Genomic DNA, 22,366 nt, shown 5'->3' with positions numbered 1-22,366 from the left:
TATTTGGATTTGATCATTTTTCCACTGATGTCCTCTTTCTGTTCTGAAATTCAATCCAGGGTACCACACTGCTTTCATTGTCATCTCTCCCCTGTCTTCCCTGGTCTGAGGCAGTTTCTCAGTCTTTGTTTTTCATAACCTTGACAGTCTTGAGGAAAACAGGCCAGGTATCCAGTAAAATGTCCCACAACCTGGATTTGTCTGATGTTTTTCTTATGGTTGGATTGGGTTATGGATTTGTGGAAAGAAATTCATAGAGGTGAAGTGCTTCCCGTGTCATCATATCAGGGGGCACATGAATACCCTCTTGACATCTCTGGTGAGGTTAACTTTGATCACATGGTTAAGGTAGTGTTTGCCAGATATCTTCCCTACGAAGTCACTATTTTTCCTTCCTGTACTTTATTCTTTTTTTCCCCCCTCTCCCCCTTCTCCTGGAAAAACTACATCCTGGGGGCGCCTGGGTGGCTCAGTCATTAAGCATCTGCCTTTGGCTCAGGTCATGATCCCAAGGTCCTGGGATCGAGCCCCGCATTGGGCTCCCTGCTTGGCGGGAAGCCTCCTTCCCCCTCTCCTACTCCCCCTGCTTGTGTTCCCTCTCTCGTTGTGTCTCTCTCTGTCAAATAAATAAATAAAATCTTAAAAAAGAAAAAAGAAAAACTGCATCCTGTACTCTATTCTTTAGAAGCATGGTCACCAATTCTAGCCCAAGGCAGGAGAAGTATTAAGCTCTGTCTTCTGGAGGGCAGAGTATCTACATACATTGGAAGTCTCCTGGAAGGAAAATTTGTCTCCTCATCCTTATTTATTTATTTATCTATCTATCTATCTATCTATCATCTATCTATCTATTTATTTATTCATTCAACCACTTATTTATATCAGTGTTATGGACTGAATTGTGAATTAAAGAAGAGATGTTGAAGTCCTAAGCCCCGGTAATTCAGAGTGTGACCTTGTTTGGAAATAAGGCCTTTGCAGATTTAACCAAGTTAAGATCATTAGGGCAGATCCCAATCCAGTATGACTGGTATTTTTATAAAAAGGGGAAATTTGGACAGATACACACAGAGGGAAGCCAACGTGAAGATGGCCATGTGATTACAGAAGCAGAGATTAGCCTGATGCATCTGCAAGCCAAGGGATGCCAAGGATTGATGGTTACCACTAGAAGCTAGGAAAAGGCAAGAAAGCGTTCTACCCAGAGTCTCAGAAAGAGCATGGCCCTGCTAGCACTTTGATTTTGTACTTCTAGCCTCCAGAACTGTGAAACCATAAATTTCTGTTGTTTTGAACCACCCAATCTATGGTACTTTGTTACAACAGCCTTAGCAAATGAATACAATCAGTATGCACTTATATATTTATTTTCTACCTTATTTAATCCAAAAGTATATTATTTCTTTGTTGCACAAAATTTTTTCAGCTTCAACCTTTTAGAGTCCTTTCAGTTTGGTTCTTATGTCTCTTTGATATGCTCTCATCCTTTTGTGTTTTTTGAGCACTTCCTTACTTCCTGGTACTACAAAGTGTTCTAGCTCATCTTGTATTTCCTGTACCAGGCCTAGAATCAGCTATTTCTGGAAGGAGTTTTGCTTCCTTTTGCTGGACAATGGTACTTAGAAACCAAGATCTGGGGCGCCTGGGTGGCTCAGTCGGTTAGGCGACTGCCTTCGGCTCAGGTCATGATCCTGGAGTCCCTGGATCGAGTCCCGCATCGGGCTCCCTGCTCGGCGGGGAGTCTGCTTCTGCCTCTGACCCTCCTCCCTCTCGTGCTCTCTGTCTCAAATAAATAAATAAAATCTTTAAAAAAAAAAGAAACCAAGATCTGGGTGCTCCCCACGCTCACTGCTATTGAGGTGCCATTGCTTCTAGGCCCTCTCAGATACTACGAATGCTAACCCATGTATATACACATATCTAGAGTTGCTTCCATATTGCCCATCTGTATGGAGATTATGCTAAACCTGAGTTCATACTGAGGTCTCTGATTCCTAACCAAGCACCACAGGATACATTCTAGCCTCTCCCCCTTACTTATCTGTGACTTCTCCCACCAACAATGAGCAACCTGGCTCCCAATATCCATAATTTACTTGTTCAACCCCAATATACATGTAAAGCAGTTTCAAAAATTTGTAACCTATAAGCCCATGAGAAAATTTATCAACTAGAGCACAGTGTTTTTATGTAGATTATGCTGTGCCTTTTATCTTTAGCCTTATACTTTCCAGTCAAAACACTGTTGTGGGTTTTTTTTTAGATTTTATTTATTTACTTGAGAGAGCGCACAAGAGCGAGAGAGAGAGAGAGAGAGCACAGAGGAGGCAGAGGAGGGAGAAGCAGACTCTCCACTGAGCGGAGAGCCCTACATGGGGCTTTATCCCAGGACTCCAGGATCATGACCTGAGCCGAAGGCAGACGCTTAACTGACTGAGCCACCCAGGCACCCCCAAAACACTGTTTTCTAAAGTTACTTAGGTCAACACCTTTTTGCCCCTCACCCCCTTCAGTGTGTTTATGTCATAGATCTATAATACAGTTAGATTCATTTGCAACAGTCTACATTCTATCCCGAAATACTGTAGCATACTTGTTGTTTTTTTAAGTGCTTGTCAAGTGTGTGTTGGATGGACAGATACAAATTCTAAGCTCTCCGAGAGCACAATTTCTCCCTATTTATGTCCACATAACCTATTTACATCCACATAAATAGATGCTCTATGAATCTATTGAATATACTTTAATTCATTTAAATGAAAGAAACAAATCTCGGACCCCCAGTTGCTGCTCCTTGTCCACTAATGATTCCCAGTTCCCAAACTGTCTGGCTGACTCCAGCCCAGTCTAGAAAAATGCCCTGCTGTCTTCCCATCTCTTCTCCCAAACTCTAGTATAAAGTCGTATTCTCCAGAAAGCCCTCTTTAATTTATTCTGGGGCCAGGTTTCCTTCTCCTCTTGCACCCTGACCACACTATGGGCCTCTTAGACTCTTTGACCTTTATTCTAAGAGCAAGGGGGAAAAGAGGAAAAAAGAGAGGAGGGCTGAAGAGGTGGGAGAGCCAGAACACCTCTTGGGGTGGGCTGGACTAGCGCAGAAGTTCAGGAGCGATGGTGGAGCCTCCAGAAGAGGTACAGTGTGCCCCATTGACCTCTCAGTGCCCTTTGCTCACACCAAAACCACCAACCTTTACTTGTATCAATTCCAAACTCCTTATATGGGAGCTGGGGGCCCAGAGATGAAGACGGTGTGGGGCCCCCGTTCTCAAAGTACTCACTATCTAACCCATCATCTAACCAGAAAAGTAAGACACAGGAAAAGGTAAACAAAAATTTAAGACAGCGACACAACAGTGTGGATGAATTCAAAGGAAGGCAGAGAGCTGGCCCAGCAGCCAAGGAACAGGTGATGGAATGTGATGTGTATTGAGGGGAAATGAGGGTTCTATCTCTGTGAGTTGAGAGCTTGGAGTCCAGAGGAAGAAATCGCCTCTGAGCCCCAGTTAGGCCACACATCCACTTCCCCTAACCTCTGTTCAGACCCAGAGATGGGAGACCGACAGGGGGTTTTGGGGAAGGTGATCCAACCAGCTGGCTGAACCAGCCTATGCTTTCAGGTTCACTGTCCACAGGGCCATGGATGGTAGATGGGAGCACGGGACTTATGCAGGCGGGAGGGAGGGGACATGGCACACCACCGGAGGCGTTTTGAGGAGGAGTCTCATGAGCAGGACTGTGTGCAGCAGGACCAACTGGAAGGCTGTGTGGGAGACAGACTGCAGGGACCGAAGGCCGGAGGCCAGCTGAGCTTATCACAACAGTTCTCATCCAGCCCACACCAGACTTGGGCCATGTCCTGATGTGGTCACTGATCCACAACCCCCCGTCTTTCTGTCTGTGAAATGGGCCACCACTTGTCTTTCCTCAGACTCAAAGCTCAAAGTCTCTAGGCAAGCCCTTTCCTTTACCCCTTGTTTTCAAAAGGAAGTCAGCACCTGGGGTGTCAGGGATTTGGACAGACAGGCTGTGTGTGTGAGAGACACAGAGCATAAGGGATCCAGAGAAGAGAGCGTCCTGTGCAAGAGGAGGAGGAGGCCCAGCAGAGTTTACTTCTGGAAAAGCCTGTTTTCACAGCCCTGGCAAAGCTTTCAGCTAACTCTTCATGCACAAGGAGGCCAGAGTCCCAAAGGTCTGCACCTTGGCCCGCACTCCATCCTGAGTACTCAGCATGTGCTGCAGTTCCCACTCTTTCCGGTGCTCTGGTAAAGGGCATCCCAAAGGGAGGAAAAGCCGAGTCCAAGAGTCTCAGTCTGCAAGGAAGAGACTGGTTAAACTCCAACACCCACACAGTGCAGCTCTGGACATCCACGCTGGAGGGGTGGGGGAAAGGTCAGTGTGGTGCCGGTGTGGTGGGGGTCCTGGACTGGGTGGCCCAGCTCATGCTGCAGGGAGGGGGAAGCTGGGCAGGTGGGAGCAGTAACCAGGGCAAATCTGTTGTAGGGGTGGTGGTGGTGTGGGAGGGGTACGGGGAGTTTGAGAAGGGAGGACTGAGAAGGAGTGGTGGATGGGAGAGGCGACCCAAATACCGGGCTTTCCTGTAATATAACCTACAACGGAGAAGCATGAACATTTACAAAGCCGCACTGGGATCCTGCAGGGAGCACATCCAGCTCTTCCTCATCCCCAACTTCCCTCGGCCTTCCTGTTTGATGCAGGAGCAACAAGCTGGAGCCCATGCACAGTGATAAGGGTTTGGGGACAGGACAGAGCTCTCCACCCTGGGGTCAGAGCTTGGAGCAGGAGGTCACAGAGTCTCCGCAGAGTGGAGGAGAGCTGCCCCCTCCCAGTCCCCCAACTCCCCTCCTCCCAGCCTGTCCAATCTGCCTCAGTGGGTCGCAAGACCCTGCTCCCCAAATTCATGTTCTAGGGTCCCAGGGTAGCCAGGGCAGGGGGTGGAGCGGTGCTGGGAGTGAAGTTCTTTTTTTGTATTTACCTAAAAGTTCAGGAAGCCCTTGCTGACATTAGTGCTTGGGGGCCCAGAATTTAAACTTAGTCATTGCCCAGAGCCCTTGTTTTAGGAAAGAATGAGATGGCTCTTGTTGCGTAATCCTGAGCAGGGCCGGTGTGAGCTGCCAAGAGGAGCGGTCCTTCTTCCGGCCTCTTGCCTCTAGGAAGGCAGGCTCAGCTAGGAGGGCTGGGGATGGGTGGGGCACTGCCCTGGAGAGGGGAGGTGGGCGGTTGGGGGGGGTGGTAGACAGACCAGTGCAGTGAAGGCTGCCCAGCTGGCAGAAATACCCAGACCCGTCCCAGTCCCAGTCTACCACCCTCTGGACAAAGCAAAACCTGATGAATCCAGACAACCCAATGGGTGATACCATTGGGTGAAGGGGCAGATTCTAAGACAGGAAAGGAATGGAGGCTAACCTGGATGAAGGACAGAAGGCGGGGTGGAGGGGTGTCTGTTCTCTGTCCACTGTTGCCAAGAGCACCCAGAGTATGGGTTCGTCTAACTTTTGCCCCACCCCCCTCCACCTCCATAATTTCAACAGGCCAGTCCCTCACCACTACCCTGTCCCTACCTGCCAGGTGTTCAGCTATTCTCACCCTTGCACACAGGGGCCATCTGGGATACTCCGGTGGCCCCACCACAATCCTAGGGGTAAAGCCTATACATTCAAGGTTCGCCTTCCCACCCTCTCCCCACCTCTGCCCTTGCTCCCCTCAACCCCTTCTTCCACCTTCACCCAGTCTGGCCCCCTGACCCCCGTTTTCCCACAGTAACATCTCAAAGCTTGCTCTTCCTCTCCTCTCCCTTGGGCTACTTTCTCCCATCAGCAGTGGGTTTTCCCAAATCCCCATTATCCAGCATCCCGGGCCTTTTCTCTTTCCCTTTGCATACATCTCTCTTGTGACTCCCACAGCCCCTCCCTCCCCCTCCCTTTCAGACAGCAGGCCCCTCACTCCCCACGAGAGTCCCTGCGCCCCTTCATCCCCCACACATACACATGGACGGGATTCCAGGTTTTTCGCTTCATCCCAACTCCCGTCCTCTCCTTCTTCCACCCCTCCCCACCCTCTAGTGCCTCCAGCCAGCTGTCCAGCTCCCAAATTCCAGCCGAGAGTCCCGGGAACAAAGCAAGAAAAATCAGAGTCATTTGGGAAGTAAACAGAAACTGGGAAGGGAGGGGGGAGAGAAAAGTGGGGAGGACCCAGGTGGGGGGGAGCCTCTCCAGTCCCACCCAGTTTAGGGAATGCCCCTGCCTTCTCCCCCACCCCCCTTCACCTGGCACTTAAAGGGCCCGGCCCCTGACCGGCGGCTACTTAAGGCAGAGGGGCGGCGGCGGGCAGCAGCTGCGCTAAGACTGCTCTGGGAGGAGTGGACGGGACAAAAAATCCTGACCATGACCCCCTACGGGCTGCTGCGGCCCCTGCTGCTGCTAACCCTGCTGCTCGCTGCCCGCTCAGGAGCCGCCTTGGCACGGTGCCCAGGCTGCGGGCAGGGGGTGCAGGCGGGTTGTCCAGGGGCTTGCGTGGAGGAGGAGGATGGGGGGCCGCCGACCGAGGCCTGCACGGAAGCTGGGGGCTGCCTCAGGAGGGAGGGGCAGCAGTGCGGGGTCTACACCCCTAACTGCCTCCCAGGACTGCAGTGCCACCCGCCCGAGGAAGACGAGGCGCCTTTGCGGGCGCTGCTGCTGGGCCGCGGCCGCTGCCGCCGGGCGCGGGGGCCCCCGGGTGAGTCCGCGCCCCGCCCCTGCCCCGCCCACGTGAGTCCCGCACAGCAGCGGGCAGGGTCCTGGAGAGCAGGGTCCCGCAGAGCCGGGCGCGGGCAGCCCTGCAAGCCTCTGGGTTCTGTCAGTGATGCTTCTTTTTCCTAACCCTGGGGGGGGGGGGGGGCACGTTTGGAGGGTGAAGGGGCAAGGGCGGGAAGCAGCTAGAAGGTTGGGGTGCGGCTACAGGCCCTGGAGACAACGCAGGGAAATGTCTGAGCTCTTAACCTTCCTCCCCCCATTTATTTTCTCTTGAAGGGAAAGGTGAGCATGGAGGGGTTTAGGGCCATGCCACAGCATCCCAGCTCCTTTCCTCGAACCCCCGGAGCTGGGGAAAGGACCCAGATGTTGTTCCCAGTTTCCATTGGGAGAAGGAGGGAAGGGAACCCAGACTCTCAAATCCTGCACACACTGAGAAATAGCCCCCCTTCTCCCCTTAATATCAGGGTGCCCAAAGCACCTGAACATGGGGTCTAAAACAGAAGACTCCCCAAACCCAGAATTGTTTCAGACTAGACTAGAGTCAGAGGGCAGGCTCTAGGGGCCTCAAGAGAAGGGGACAGAGGTGGGAAAAGAAGGAATCTGCCAAATCAGGGTTATGATATAAAGCTGCTCACCCTCCACCCACCCTACCCCACCCTACCCCAGGGAGGAAAATAGAAGACTGAGTCATTAGGTGGGTGGGACAGAAGTGAGTCAGAATCCAAAAGATGGGGGGCAGCAAGGACATAAGGAGGGCAGGAAATGAAAGCAGTCCCGTCCCCCCCCCCCCGCCCCCTGCCCCGTCCCGGGCATCTGAGCTCCTGGTTTCTTCCATGGGAGGGGATGGGAAGTTAACTTGGAGTTTCTTTCAGTCCAAATGCCTGGGTCCGGGCTGCTAGGGGTCCTCATAGAAAGGGTTGTCTAGGTGGGTCAGAGGAGGTAGTGGGAGCATGGTCGTGGTAGGGTGCTAAATGGAGGGAATGAGGGGCATGTTCTGAGAAGGGTGGAGGAAGAAGGATCAGAGTCAGGATGGCAGAGGGAATGGCTCTTGGGTTGCGGGTAGTAGGCAGGTGGGAGCAACTGTCTAGGCTTGAGGATTGGGGACTTGAGCAGAGCTTGTCTTCGGGCATGAAAAGGAACAGATGATCCCTTTGGGGCCGTAATATCTAATTTTACAGCTGGGGCAAATTCCAAGCAGTGCATACTCCCCTCCCTGCATTTTCCTTACCCTGACATCCTGGTCCTGATTTATTTCCTCACCCCCTCCCATCCTGAGCTTTCCCCAGGCCCCCTAGACACCATGTATGACACTTTCTCCAGAGCCAAGAACAGCCTGCAGGTTAGAAGCCCCTCATTCCCTGCATCTTTGCAACCTGCCCTCTGCCTGTCCCCGTAAAGGGCTGAATCATACTGTTCCTGGGACCACTGGGGTTGAGCTGGGCTGAGCTATCGGAGACCAGAAGGGAAAAGCCCCCACTGCAGTGCCCCAGAAGTAACTATGTCTAAAGCCTGGGAGGGATGGGCTGAGTCGCAGCAGGGTCACACCGGGGACACACATTCCACTTGGGTCCCTGCTAACCCCGTCCCACATCCCTTGTTCTTCTGCCTCATCTGCCTGGCTTGGTGCACCCCCTTCTGGCATCTGGGGGAACAGCCAGGTCTTTTCACCCCCAAGCCCAAGGCCTCCCTATATATTTTTATTTGTCCTGGATGTTTCCTTTCCAAAATGCTTCTGCCTTATAAGACTTAAGACTAGTCTGGAGATATTGTCAGGAAAGGTAATATCATTCTTTGTCAGAGAGAGAAACTGAGGCCAGAAGAAGGTACAGGAGGAAACAAGTTCTAACCATCCTCATTTCCACTACTTGGAAAGCTCTTCTCTTCCTCCCACTTCGGGGAGTCAGGTTGAGCAAGGCTCTCTTCCATTTGGTTCTGGTCTTTGACTTCTGATTTCTGGACTCTTCCTCCCCCATTCTTCTTGTGGCTGTAGGAGAGAATCCTAAGGAGAGCAAACCCCAAGCAGGAACCACTCGTCCACAGGACGCGAACCGCAGAGACCAACAGAGGAATCCAGGGGCCTCTACCACTCTGGGCCGACCCAATCCTGGGGGTGTCCAAGACACGGAGATGGTGCGTTCGCGACTGGCAGAGAGCAGGAGGGGTGGGGAGCCCTGGACACTCCCATCTGAGGCTGTCCCCTTGGGCTTGGAGTGGTCTCCCACGTGCGCGTCCTGGGAGCCTGGCTGGGGGCACTGGGGGCTGGACAGTGGAGCTAGGCTGGGACAGTTCTGAGCTGCCTGCTCCCCCTTCTCCCAGGGCCCGTGCCGCAAACATCTGGACTCAGTGCTACAGCAACTACAGACCGAGGTGTATCGGGGGGCTCACACCCTCTACGTGCCTAATTGTGACCATCGGGGCTTCTACCGGAAGCGGCAGGTGAGGCCCCTCCTCTCCTCTCTTCCCCTTGGTCCTACCAGGGATGGGGTGAGCTTACAGAGGGCATAAAGAAGACACTGCCCCTGCCTTTAAGACCCCCCCACTTTAGAGCCCACACAAACCCAGAGAAGACCCACACGCTGTAGTAGAGGAGTCAGACGGCCTAACCCAGGAACGCCTAACTCTGGGGCTCCCATCTGGGAGGTGGCTCACGGGTCACCTAGGGGCTGTGAACACACAGGTGGCTGAGCCCTCCCCCCAGAGTCTGAGAATTTGCATTTCTAACGCAGTCCCTAGGGCTGCTGCCGTGGCTGGTTTGGGAACCACGCTTTGAGAACCATGGTTCAGGCCTGGAAGAACAGGCCCAGTTTAGTGGGTGGAGAAGAGAGGAGCAAGAGAAGGGAGCCCAGGGAGCCTCCGCGTCCTGAGAGCTCTCAGATGTTCCTGCATACTCAGACTCAGCCCCTTCGGGCCCTCAGGTCCCTCCTGCCCTCAGGGCAGCCCCTCTGATCCCTGTGCCTCTCTCCCTAGTGCCGCTCCTCCCAGGGGCAGCGCCGAGGTCCCTGCTGGTGTGTGGATCGGATGGGCCAGCCCCTGCCGGGGTCCCCCGATGGCGATGGAAGCTCTTCCTGCCCCACTGGGAGCAGTGGCTAAGCCTGGGGGCGGTGTGGGGGGGGGCGCTGCTGGGCCACTGGAAGGAGCCTGGGGCTGTCATCTTGGGTCATTTGTTGAGTGATGAGTAACTCAGGAGCCCTGAGCCCCACACTCCACCTTCAGGCGCTACCCCACTGTCCCCCTCGCCCCCTGGGACCCCACACATGGAGAGATTGTTAGTGTGGGCTTGGGATGTGAATAAAGCTGTGTTGGGGGTCTCTGACCTACGTCTCTGTGTCTCTAACTCTCACATTTATGGAGCCCTTCTCTCTCCCACCTTCTGTCTCCCACCTTCTGCCCCCCGCTCCCCCCCTGCAGCTCTCCTTTCCTGCACTGGGAATGCGGGAGACAGCCACTGGTAGAGGTTTCCAGCCCTCGAGCCTCACCCCACTACCCACCAGGGAGTGGGAGCAGGGGAGACGTGGGGGTCAAGGCCTTTGTCTCAGTTTGTGACCTTGTTTCTAACACTAATATTTGGACACAACGGGACAGGGGAGAGGAAGGATTAATAGTTAATCCCCAGGAGGAACCAATAAAGAGGAACTCTCAAATCACTTACCTTTCTGTTACATCCTACTAAAAAGGGAAGGAAAGTCTTACTTATCGAGCCCCTCCCACGGGCCAGACCCTGGAGTGTGTGCTTCTCTGTGGCCTACCTCATTTTGTGCTTACAATAACCTTGTGAGGTAGGGACTTTTGCCCCTGTTTTCCAGAGGAGGAAACTGTGGTTTAAAACATTTGGGTCACTTGCCTGAAGTTACACAGCTGGCGAATGAGGATTTAAATCTTGTTCTTCCAGCCGTGACAATGCCTGGCGTCCCCTAGGCCCGGAATAAGGGTTTGTTTAGCCTCCTTTCTGCCCACACGCTAACCCCAGCAGGTGTCGGGCAGAGCTGCGGCCCAGGGGCCCTGGCACCCAGCACTTCCTGGAGGGGCCACAGCACGGCCTTTGTCACAGGCGCCAACCCCATCAGAACACGACTCACATGCACACGACACACCTTATGGCATGGTCTAAGGGAGCTGAGTGCGCTGGTACCGGAAGATCCTTCAGGCTGATGGGAAGGAGATGGCCAGGGGAGTCGTGCTAGGCGATAAGCCTCAGAGAAGCAAAGTCCTCCTCCCCACGACACGCAGGGGTGCAGAGCCACTGTTCCTGTGGGAGGGGTGGCTCACTCAGCTGGACATCTGGGTGGTGGGTTGGGCCGTTGAGGGGGTGGCAACCATCCCGGGGACAGGCAGCAGAGCCAGGCCTGTAGCTGAGAAGTGTTAGCCTCTGGACCAGATGACCTATTGTGCTCCTGGAGGTTCCCTCCTCCTGAGAGGACTTTAGTCTTTGGACCTGTCTAATGAGCTGAGTGAGATAAGAGCTGGGCAGGCGGCAAGGAGGGAAGGGAGGGAGCACTCCACAGCCGCCTGCTGCCCAGTCAGGACTCACACCATGGAGCCAAAGGCGGCCCGACTGCGGAGGGGAGAAGGGCCGAGAGGAGAGCAAGAAGAGCGACCCTCGGGAGAAGGTGAACCACCCTCTGGGGGCGCAGAGAGCTCAGCACGGGCTGGAGGTGGGGACGTGTTGTTGAGAGGGGGCTCCTGTTGTTTTGGGAAGTGAGGGAAGGCGGCCGCCACCTCTGCCCCTCACTGCCCAGCCGGCAGAGGCAAGTGGAAAGATATTCAGAGCTGGGGCCTTGCCCTATCTTGTGGACTCTTTCACCCCTGAGGGTGAATGGAGTAGCTTCCCGTTTCCCAGGCAATGTCATCAGGCTCCCGGTGGCCGCTTCACCCCCTGCAAAAGTAACTTCCCCTTCTGATCGCCCCACTGTGATACCAGATACTCCACTGGCTGGGGGCGGGGAGGCTGCTGAGCTGACAGAAAGCACTTCCTGGACAGAGGATGCTTCTGGGTCTGTCCCAGGCGGCAGAACCTTAACTCCTCCCCCTTGGGTGTGCCCTTTGACCCCGCCTCCTAGGAAACACCAAGAAGGACGGAGACGTGGACTTGGTGCAATGGACCCGACATATGGAGGTGAGGGAGGTCAGAGGTCAAGATGGACAGGTCTTGGAGTGGAGGGCTGTAGGGACGAGGACATTGTAAAGACAATTTGTTCTTGGGCTCAAACCCCTCAGATCAGGTGAGAGCTAAGGGTGAAGATGGAGGGGTTTGAAATACAGGTCAGCAGGGCAGGGGCCAAAAGTCAGCCAGTGAACAGTCTTCTGTTGGTGGGACTAAAGGTCAGGAGAGGGAAGGCTGGGGAGAAGGAGAAGAGAGTAGGGTCAGAGATGACAAGGTGGTCGACATCCAGACCCTGGCCCTGCAAGTGGCTTTCCTTGGTCCTCACTGCTGCCCTGGGAAGCCAGAGAGAAATAAACTTGGGGGGAACCCCTGCGCCGGAGCCGTGCCTTTCCTGGCACCTAGCGATGGGCCCGACACACAGAGAAAGAAGCTCAGCAAATACATGGTGAATGAGAGGATGGCTGTCCGGATGGAGACAGCGGGCCTGACCTGCTTTGTCCTATAGGCTGTGAAGACACAGCTTCTGGAACGAGCTCAGGGACCGCTGAGGGAGCTGCTGGATCGGGCCATGTGGGAGGCCGTACAATCCTACCCACCACAAGGTGGACCTGTGCCCTCCATTCCTCCAGATTCCTCGAGCAAGTGAGCGTCTGAGGAGCGGGGGGCTGGGCTCCTGTCGCAGGCTCCTCTACCGTGAGGGTTATGAGCCCTAAATATCATCTCAAGCATCCTTTGCCGGTGTGGGCATGACCCCGACTTCAACCTTCTCTCTTTTCCCCTTATTGCCTCTGACCCTGACCTCCACCTCTGGGCCTTGTTCTGCCCTGGTCCTGACCTTGCACCTGGTCCTGCCCTCGGGCCCTCACCCTGACCTTCCTCTACTACTGCCCTTGGCTCCCAAGTATTCACCTTCTGCAAGGCTCTGCTCTCTGCCCAGTGCCTTCTTCCTTTGGGTCCTGACCCAGAACAACTGTCTTCATTCAGGGCCCGGGAGTCATCCCTGGGGAAACGGAAAATTTTCATCATCCGAAAGTCCCTGCTTGAGTAAGTCCACATCAAGGACAGGGGATGGGAGGAAAAGAAAGAGCTTTGGCTGGGGGGGTCCAGGACCCCTCATTTCTAATCCTCGGGTTCTAGGTGTTTGGAGGGAAGACTTGGAGAGGGTTTCTAAAGCTCATCTTCCCCATTTGCCCTGGGCATGATCGTGGAAGAAAGGCCACCAAGATAAGTCCCAGCCATGTCCCAGCCCTTAGCTGCAAGTTCCCAATCTCTAGTTCTCACCCCACATGTGTATCATGCCTGAGCTGGTCCCCATGAACTTGAGGACCCTCCCACACTGACCTTCGGGCCCCTGTCCCTGCAGCGAACTGATGGAGGTGCAGCATTTCCGCACCATCTACCACATGTTCATCGCCGGCCTGTGTGTCTTCATCATCAGCACCCTGGCCATCGACTTCATTGACGAGGGCAGGTAGGCCCCCCTCTGGCCCGGGATAGGCACACAGATCAGACCCCCTAGGTCCCCAGTGTTCCATTTGCCGTTGCACAGCTCCCCCCCAACTTTGGTCCTTTGATTATTGGACACACATCACCATTGCTTCCAACAACCTTCCCACCTAAAACACACTTAGACTCCTTCTTTCCACAGCCTTGGATGGCCCTTGGTCTGACCTCCCAGGTCAGCCACTCTGGGGACACTCTCTCCTCCGCTCAAATACTCCTCAGTAGGAACCCTGCCCTGAGGCAGATACACGTGAGCACACAGGCACGCTTCACACCGCACCACTCGCTCACACTCCCTCCCAAGTCAGCATTGCTCAATCCAAGCAACCTCCATTGAGCACCTCCCAAGTACCCACCCTGGGGGCCAGAGATGAGGGCCAGGCCCCATCCCTGTCTGTGAGGCACTCCCAGTCTTGTGGGGAACCCAGACAAGCCCACAGGCATCCGCCCAGAGCACCCCTGACTCTGGGGATGAGTCTCAGAGGGCTATAGATCTTGCGGGGGGCGGGTCTGTATTTGCACCGCCCCTACCTCACCCTAAGTACAGCTTAGGAAGCAGTAAAAAGAGGACCAAGGATCTGTGGGTTCAGCAACAGTATTTCCTTCTGGTAAAATTGTTGTTAATTATGTGAGTAGTAGAAGGATCAAATGTCAGTAAAAAGTTCAAATACACGTAAAAGTGACAGTTCCTCCTGACCACTCCGCCAACCCCAGACCTCTATCAGAGGTAACAGTTTTAACAGTTTTGAGAGTTTCCCTCCAGAGCATTTTCCATGCGTTCGCATCCACATGTATATAAGAACAAAGAAAGTATCTGGGCGCCTGGGTGGCTCAGTTGGTTAGACGACTGCCTTCGGCTCAGGTCGTGATCCCAGGGTCCTGGGATCGAGTCCCGCATCGGGCTCCCTGCTCTGCGGGGAGCCTGCTTCTCCCTCTCCCACTCCCCCTGCTTGTGTTCCCTCTCACGCTGTGTCTCTCTCTGTCAAATGAATAAATAGAATCTTTAAAAAAGAACAAAGAAAGTATCTGTTGTGAGGCTTTACATAAATAAGATACTTACTGTACTTATTGTTCTGGTTTTACTCCTTGACAACTTCTCTTCCTATCTAAGAGATTTATTCCATGTCAGCCCACTGTTCTTAACGACTGCAGTTGGGACATGCCAGCTTTTGGTCCTTTCCTCATGGACATTTAGGTGGTTTCCCATTTTTCCCCGTTACAAACCATACACTCTAAACATAAGCAAATAAAACAGCCCGTGACCTGCTTTCCACTAACTCCGTGTACAGCTACAGCTACTCCAAAAGAACACAACTAACGGAAATCAAGGCTAAACTCTGAATACCTCATATTTTAATACCCATGGCATACAAAGTTCTGAGCCCTCCTGCAACATCATAAGATTCAGAGGGCTCTAAAGGTCATTTGTAGGCAAACCCACCCCATGACATGATTGAGTCTTTTCGGGCAACACCCTGTGCTAGAAGTTCGGGACAACAGACTTGCCATCTTGAAAACCTTCAGATATGGGGCCCTAGTAACCTTCACAAGATACCTCAGTTTATCTTCCAAGAGCTCTGACTGCCGAGGGAGGGGACAAGGATGGGCCACACATTTGTCTCCTTTGTTTCTCCCTCTCCACTCCAAGGCTGATGCTGGAGTTTGATCTACTGATCTTCAGCTTTGGACAGCTGCCCTTGGCGCTGATGACATGGGTCCCCATGTTCCTGTCCACTCTGCTGGTGCCCTACCAGGCCCTGCAGCTGTGGGCGTGGCCCCGGGCTGGAGGGGCCTGGATGCTGGGGGTGGCCCTAGGCTGCGTGCTGCTGGTCGCCCACACCGCCGTCGTCTGCGTCCTCCCGGTCCACGTGGCACTGAAGTATCAGCTCCCGCCCGCGTCGCGCAGTGTCCTAGTCTTCGAGCAGGTGATGGGCGAGACGAGGTGGGGGCGGGGCTCCTCTGGGGGAGGGCACTTGTACTACAGTATTGGTAGGGGCGGAGCTAGTTCCTAGGGGCGGGGTCCGGCGCCAAGGATTTGAGCGCACCAGCCGGCTCCAAGGAAATTTGCTGCCATGCAAATGTAATCGGACTTTGCAAGGAGTCACCGGGGTTGGCTGGCTGGAGGCCCCGCCCTGGCCCTTCCTGTACCCCTTTACCCTTGACTCATCCCAGCAGCTGCTTGTTAAGCTATAAGACTACCCGACAAAAAGATAAAGTATGGGCTTTGACCGTACACATTTTGCAATCTGCCTGCCTCTCTTTCGTAAAAGAGCGCACAGAGATGTTAAGTGATTTGCTCAAAGCCACACAGCAACTTAACCTCCTTTCCATTCCATCTCAGGTCAGGCTCCTGATGAAGAGCTACTCCTTCTTGAGAGAGGCTGTGCCTGGAACCCTTTGTGCCAGAGTAGGTGAGGCCTTGGGTCGGCCCTGCTGTGAACTTGGGCCTTTTGGCTGTTTTGAGTGAAGTCAGCAGTTGCAGGATGCTTATAAAATCTGTGGCTTCCTGAGCCTGTGTTGCCCCCAGGGCAGAACTCTGGCCTCCAACTGGACTCTGTGGGCCTTAGTCATTAGGCATTCTCAGGTCCCACCTCTGAGATATGGCATCTCTGTTACCCAGGACTTCTGGTACTTTCCAATTTCCAGGCCTAGCCTGGAAAGACCCAGGGTATGAGAGCCTTATATTGGGAAGTCAGAACAGAAGGAGAGAGAGAATGTGTGGTGGAACTTGTGAGTGCCAAAGGAAACGCTGACTAAGCAGGTCCTGTCCCAGAAAGTAGGGTGCCTGGAACAGAAGCAAAAGAAGGGTGTCAAAGAGCAGCTTCAGCTCCTTAGTAGTCTCACTTCCCCACCACACCTCCAGACCCAGTATCCAGCCCCTCACCCATCCCCCGAACCCCTGTCCTAGCCAGCCCTCCACCCACCAGTCCCAGCCCTACCCCAGCGTCCACCCCTCCCCCGCCCTCTCTCCCATCCCCCTTCACTGATGGAGCCCTCTCCCTCCTCCCCAGGTGAGGGCACGCAGGCCCCCAGTTTCTCCAGCTACCTCTACTTCCTCTTTTGCCCCACACTAATCTACAGGAAGACTTACCCCAGGTAAGACCCTGCACCTCTTTCTCAAATGCCCCGGCCCATCAGGGACCCTGCCATTTTATTTTCCTTTCTATTATCCCCATTGCTGCTGCAGGACACCCAACGTCAGGTGGAATTATGTGGCCAAGAACTTTGCCCAGGTCAGAAGATGGGGTAGAAGGGCGGACTCGTGGTGGCCAAGGGGGCATTTCTGGGAGTGAGGTGGGGGAGGCCTGGGGAGGAGGTCAGAGGGTGGTGCTAAGGTAAGAGGAGGCAGGGGCTGGGCCAGAATCCAATTCCAGAGCCAAGGGGCAGCTGCTCGTGACCCCTCTCAAAGTGATGTGTCCCCCACCCCTCCCGCACCCCCCAGGCCCTGGGCTGCGTGCTGTATGCCTGTTTCATCCTGAGCCGCCTCTGCGTCCCTGTCTTTGCCAACATGAGCCGGGAGCCCTTCAGTAGTCGGGCTCTGGTGCTCTCTATCATGCATGCCACATTGCCAGGTATGCCCACCGAAGGAAGGGCTGGAGGGGGCTGCACCCGGGGGCAGGTTTCCTAGTAGGGGACTCCTGCCTCCCCTCACTCTTTCCCTTCAGTCAGGTTCAACACCTCCTGCTCCGGAACCTCTCCCACATGCGGCCCCTCCCATCATTGCTCACTTCAGATGACCACTCCACTCTCTCTTTCCACATTGGCCTCCTCACCTGTCTCCTTACCCCTTCAATCTTTCCTCTCCTGCCTGCCCCTGACACTGCTGCCCAGACAAACGTCCCTCCTCCAGGTTAATCATTACCCATCCTGCTTCAAAAACTCCAGTGACGGGCGCCTGGGTGGCTCAGTCGTTAAGCGTCTGCCTTCGGCTCAGGTCATGATCCCAGGGTCCTGGGATCAAGCCCCACATCGGGCTGCCTGCTCGGCGGGCCTCCTTCTCCCTCTCCCACCCCCCTGCTTGTGTTCCTGCTCTCGCAGTGTCTCTCTCTGTGTCAAATAAACAAATAAAATCTTTAAAACAAAAAACAAAAAACAAAAAAACTCCAGAGACTCTGCATTGCTGGCCTCTCCAGATACGATTTGACCCCTTGGACTGGCATTCAAGGTCCCTTCCCAGGCAGCCCCTCCCATCTTCTCATCCTGCCACAAGCTCCACCTGTTCCTTGAAAGACATGGCACTTTCATGCCTCCGGGCCTTTGCTCATACTGGTCCCTCAGCTTGGACTGCCCTTTCCCCATTTTCCAGCCATGAAATCCTGTCCCTTTTTGGAGGCCTATGACTGAGATGCCTCCTCCTCTAGGAAGCCTTTCAGTTTTAGCCATCAATCACCATGACTCACCCCTTGCTCTGCACTCCCAAGCACATCAATGGCCATCATGCTTAGCTCCCAGCACATTTGACCTTGATGCGTGGTTGGACATGTCTCTGTCCCTGTCTCTGCCTCTGTCTGTCTCTCTCTTCTCTGTGAACTCCTGACGGTCAGGAGCTTTGAGATTCATCTGTGCATCCCCAACATCTGGCATGGGGTTCATGAGCAGATGGATGGGTTAATGAATGCATGAGTTAGTGAGTGACTAATAAATGGTTGGTAGGAGTTGGGGCCCTGGTTGCTGATGAGGGCCCCTCAGAGCTTCCCAGGGGATCCAGGTGGGCCAGTCTGACCTGCAACCCTTGTCCCCACTCACCAGGCATCTTCATGCTGCTGCTCATCTTCTTTGCCTTCCTCCACTGCTGGCTCAACGCCTTCGCAGAGATGCTCCGATTTGGAGACAGAATGTTCTACCGGGTGGGGCCTGGACCTGGTCACTTGGGAGCTGGATGCAGGGAGGGCTGGGGAGTGATCTGGGGAGGATGGTGGCTCCATGGGGTGTCACCTCCTCTGTGCTGTCAGTCTCCCACATGAGAAACGTGCTCCACTGGATGCCGTTCTAATGCCACCCCTCCACCTCCTGACTAGCCAGGGCTACCTGCTTTCATGGGCATGGTACTTTGGAATCATCTTCTCCTGAGAGGGGGCGAAGGAGGGAGGGCAGGGCGCCAGGTCCTGAAGAGGCAGCTGGGAGAGTGCCTGCTGTCTTTCTTCAGCCAGGGGCAAGCCCCCTGTGGACCACTGGGCCAGGGTGCAGGAAGCAGGGAGGAGCAGCTGGGGCCTGGGAAAAGTCAGGACCCTGATGCTCACCTCCTTCCCCCAACCCTGACCCCACTCTTTCCCAGGACTGGTGGAACTCGACGTCCTTCTCCAACTACTACCGCACTTGGAACGTGGTGGTCCACGACTGGCTGTACAGTTACGTCTATCAAGATGGGCTGTGGGTACGGGCTTGGCAGACCCCCTCAGCTCCCACAGTTAATGGAGCCTCTCCAGGACATTCTCCTTCCCTCCGTCTGCACCACCCACCTTTTCCAGACCTAGGGGCCCCCTTGACTTCCATCTACCCCCTTCTACCCAACCCATTGGGCAGAAAATCCTCCTTAGGATCTAAGTTCCTTCCTTCCTTCTCCTTAACTCCACCCCGCCACAGAGCATTTCTCCCCTCCTTAGCCTTCTAAGGAGCATGCATATAGCAACTCTCAGTTACCAAGACTTTTCACATACATAACCTGCACAGTAACCCTGAGAAGTAAGTATTATTATATCCCCTTTTAAAGATTGCATGTAAGAGCTAATAAAATGCTCTTAAATAAGATGTATCAGCCCTTCAGACCCCAAATCCCATATTCTTTCCATTGTACCATACACTCTCCTGGCTTCCTTAAGGAGGGGGCTCTTTGTGGAGGAGTCTTGGAGAGACTCATTCCACCCTCCTCCCCCCACCCTTGCCAGCTCCTTGGTGGCCGGGCCCGAGGGGCCGCCATGCTGGGTGTGTTCCTGGTTTCTGCTGTGGTCCATGAGTACATCTTCTGCTTTGTCCTGGGATTCTTCTACCCTGTCATGCTGATACTCTTCTTTGTAATTGGAGGTGAGCTGGGCCTCCGTGTGCCACGGGAGGGGGAGCCTCCAGAGGGAGGAGGCCTGGAGTCCTGCTCCTGGAGACTCCAGACTGACAGGGGAGGCCACACACCCTTCTGGGGGGAGGCATGAAAGTTGGGGTGGGAAGGAACTTGGGAACAGGGAGGGAGGAAGCAGGGGGTTTCTTGGGGGATCTAGAAGATTTCTGGCTGGAGAGGAGCATCTGAGCAGGGCACACATAGAGGGAGACAAAAGGGAGAAGTGGCATGAGGCTGGAAGGTTTAGTATAAGATCCAGGATATTGATGTATAAACTGAGGAATCCTGCTTTCACATGAGCCCCTTGAGACCTCTACGGTTGCTGGAGCTGGGTTCAAGATCTTGCCCAACGGTGCCTTCCTGTTCCATCTCTCCCCAGTGCCGTGGGATGGGAGGGCAGCCAGGGAGACGAGGTATCTGGAATTGGAGTAACAACCTTTCCTCCTGCATCAGGGCTGATGAACTTCATGATGCATGACCGGCACACAGGCCCAGCCTGGAATGTGCTAATGTGGACCATGCTCTTTCTGGGCCAAGGCATCCAGGTCAGCCTGTACTGCCAGGAATGGTATGCCCGGCGACACTGCCCCCTACCCCAGGTAAGGGACCGTGACCCTCACTCAGCTCCCCGTCCAGAAGGACACACCTCCCCTCCCCAACAGCCAGTCCTCTTTTGTTGTCCAATTCAACAGCCGTTTGGTCAGGGGCCAGGGCCTGGTTTGGGGGCTTCCATGTCTTGGATGTGTAGGGTGGGCACAGGAGGGAACTCATGCACAGTTCACCTCTCTCTGGCACAGACAACCTTCTGGGGGCTGGTGACACCTCGATCTTGGTCCTGCCACACCTAGAGATCAGAGCACCCTCACTGCCCAGATGATACCACTAAGTTCTTCTCTGCCTGCAAAGCCCGGGACTGGGGTGCCTCTCCCTGCACTCCCAGATCTAGCTCCAAGTCAAGGGGGCCTGGCAGGCATGACCCCACCAGGTAACTCCAGGGACTGCGATCTATGGACCTGGAGGGCAGCTGAGCACAGACTCAGAATGGTGGTGGCTCTTGAGCCGCCAACCTCCTAGATTGGGCACAGAGCCCCCTCCTACCTCATGACTGTCCAGACTTGGGAAGACTTGAAGGATCTCATAGATCTGGTAATGCAGGGTGACCTAGAGAAGCTGAGGCTGCCAAGGTATGAAAAGGGTTTGGCTCGCTCTTTGTACTGCTTCCAATACAATAATAAACTGTGTCTCTTTTTATGCATTCATTTGTTTATTCCTTCATTCATTATGTGTTGAATGCCCACTTTTTTTTTTAAAGATTTTATTTATTTATTTGAGACAGAGAGAATGAGAGAGACAGAGAGCACATGAGAGGGGGGAGGGTCAGAGGGAGAAGCAGGCTCCCCGCCGAGCAGGGAGCCCGATGCGGGACTCGATCCCGGGACTCCAGGATCATGACCTGAGCCGAAGGCAGTCGCTTAACCAACTGAGCCACCCAGGCGCCCGAATGCCCACTTTTGACAGGCAGGCCTAAAGATCTGTGTCCGCAGAGGCGAGACTGTGTGGTGGGAGGGGCTGAGGGTCTTGGATGACATCCATTGCCTTTTTGATGCCATCCCCTCCCCGAAACCCAACCTCACCTTCCCTTCCACCTCTATTCCTTCTTCAGCTCACATTTCCACACGCCTTAATCCTTCTGCTCCCAGCAACCCCTGGCACATTTGGGGAGGGCCCACAGCAGGCCTCCTCTCCCTCCACAGACCCAGGAGAGGAAATGCTTGTACAGACCTGAAGCAATTATCTTAACTTCCTGAGCCTCAGTTTCCACTGCTATAAAGTGGACCTTAAAATGAAGAGTGTCCTGATTGTACGGGTTCAGAAGGTCAAAATATTCGTGTTCAGCCCCATTCCAGAAACCAGACTGTGTGTCACTCTAAGGAGAGGATTGTTTCTGTCCTCCTTACACAGGTCCTCACCTCACCTGGTGCTGGGAAGACATCTAGATCAGTAAACTTTTAGGGAACTTAGCCCCAGGGGACAGAGGACCAAACAAACCAGCGTCCCTAAGAAAGGGATAGGTGCTTCTTTTTTTTATAAGAATCTTTTTAAAAATTATTTTGTTTATTTATTTTTGAGAGAGAGAGCGTGTGCACAACAGGGGGAGGGGCAGAGGGAGAAGCAGGCTCCCCGCTGAGCTGGGACGATGCAGGACTCAATCCCAGGACCCTGGGATCATGACCTGAGCCAAAGGCAGACGCTCAACCAACTGAGCAATCCAAGCACCCAGTAATTTTTTTTTTTTACATGTTAACAGTATGTATGGATATCTTTTCATGTCAATAGTATAGATCTATTTCATCACTTTTAATTACTGCATGGTATTACATTGCATGTATATACCAGAATTTATTTAACTAATTACATACATTTCAATTGTTTCCAGTATTTTGTTCTTATAAACAATTCTATGATGAACTTCCTCGTGTATATATACACATCTTTGTGCATTTTCCTGTAGGAATTTTCTAGAAGCAGAATTACTGGAACATTGGGAGGTGTTACTCTAAATTTTGTATACATCGCCAAACTTCCCTCTGGAAAGTTTAAGTGAATTTAAATTGTATGATATCGCCCATTTCCCAACCCCCTTGCCCATACGGGGTTTTGTCAACTTATTTATTTTTGCCAATCTGATAAGCAGAAAATTATGTCTATTGTCTTCATTTTGCATTATGATCACTGCTTTAAAACTTGAATATATTTTCCTATATGTACCAACAATTTTTGTTTGTTTATTTTTAAGACCAGTTTTAGGTTCACAGCAAAAATGATCAAAGATACAGAGATTCTCCATATACCTCCTGCCCCCACACATGCATAGCCTCTCCCATTCTCAGCATCCCCCGCCAGAGTGGTATAATTGTTACAATTGATGAACCTACACTGACACATCGTTATCAGCCACAGTCG

General features: G+C 53.5%; 2 protein-coding genes across 3 annotated transcripts; both read left to right on the top strand.

The window, feature by feature from the left end:
* Positions 1-6,317: 6,317 nt before the first annotated feature.
* Positions 6,318-10,063, top strand: IGFBP6 (insulin like growth factor binding protein 6). Of its 2 annotated transcripts, none has more exons than XM_044914832.1 (4): positions 6,318-6,732; positions 8,743-8,879; positions 9,066-9,185; positions 9,717-10,063. In XM_044914832.1, exons 1-4 carry the CDS (start codon positions 6,402-6,404, stop codon positions 9,837-9,839), a joined length of 711 nt encoding a protein of 236 aa, XP_044770767.1. In that variant the 5' UTR covers positions 6,318-6,401; the 3' UTR covers positions 9,840-10,063. The 2 variants fall into 2 exon arrangements, with proteins under 2 accessions (XP_044770767.1, XP_021542436.1); XM_021686761.2 differs by having other exon boundaries at positions 6,319-6,732; positions 8,740-8,879.
* Positions 10,064-11,229: 1,166 nt separating this feature from the next.
* Positions 11,230-20,629, top strand: SOAT2 (sterol O-acyltransferase 2). Its single transcript, XM_021686764.1, has 15 exons — positions 11,230-11,356; positions 11,807-11,862; positions 12,356-12,492; positions 12,835-12,894; positions 13,214-13,321; positions 15,002-15,278; positions 15,695-15,764; positions 16,365-16,449; positions 16,541-16,586; positions 16,796-16,925; positions 18,103-18,200; positions 18,629-18,727; positions 19,239-19,374; positions 19,856-20,001; positions 20,200-20,629. The coding sequence occupies exons 1-15, from the start codon at positions 11,281-11,283 to the stop codon at positions 20,248-20,250; spliced, it is 1,575 nt and encodes a 524-aa protein (XP_021542439.1). The 5' UTR covers positions 11,230-11,280; the 3' UTR covers positions 20,251-20,629.
* The last annotated feature ends 1,737 nt before the right edge of the window (positions 20,630-22,366 follow it).

The sequence above is a fragment of the Neomonachus schauinslandi genome, chromosome 5 (genome assembly GCF_002201575.2).
Source record: "Neomonachus schauinslandi chromosome 5, ASM220157v2, whole genome shotgun sequence".
Taxonomy (NCBI): domain Eukaryota; kingdom Metazoa; phylum Chordata; class Mammalia; order Carnivora; family Phocidae; genus Neomonachus; species Neomonachus schauinslandi.
Note: the sequence above shows the minus strand (reverse complement) of the source record. Positions and strands in the feature narration are given on the sequence as shown.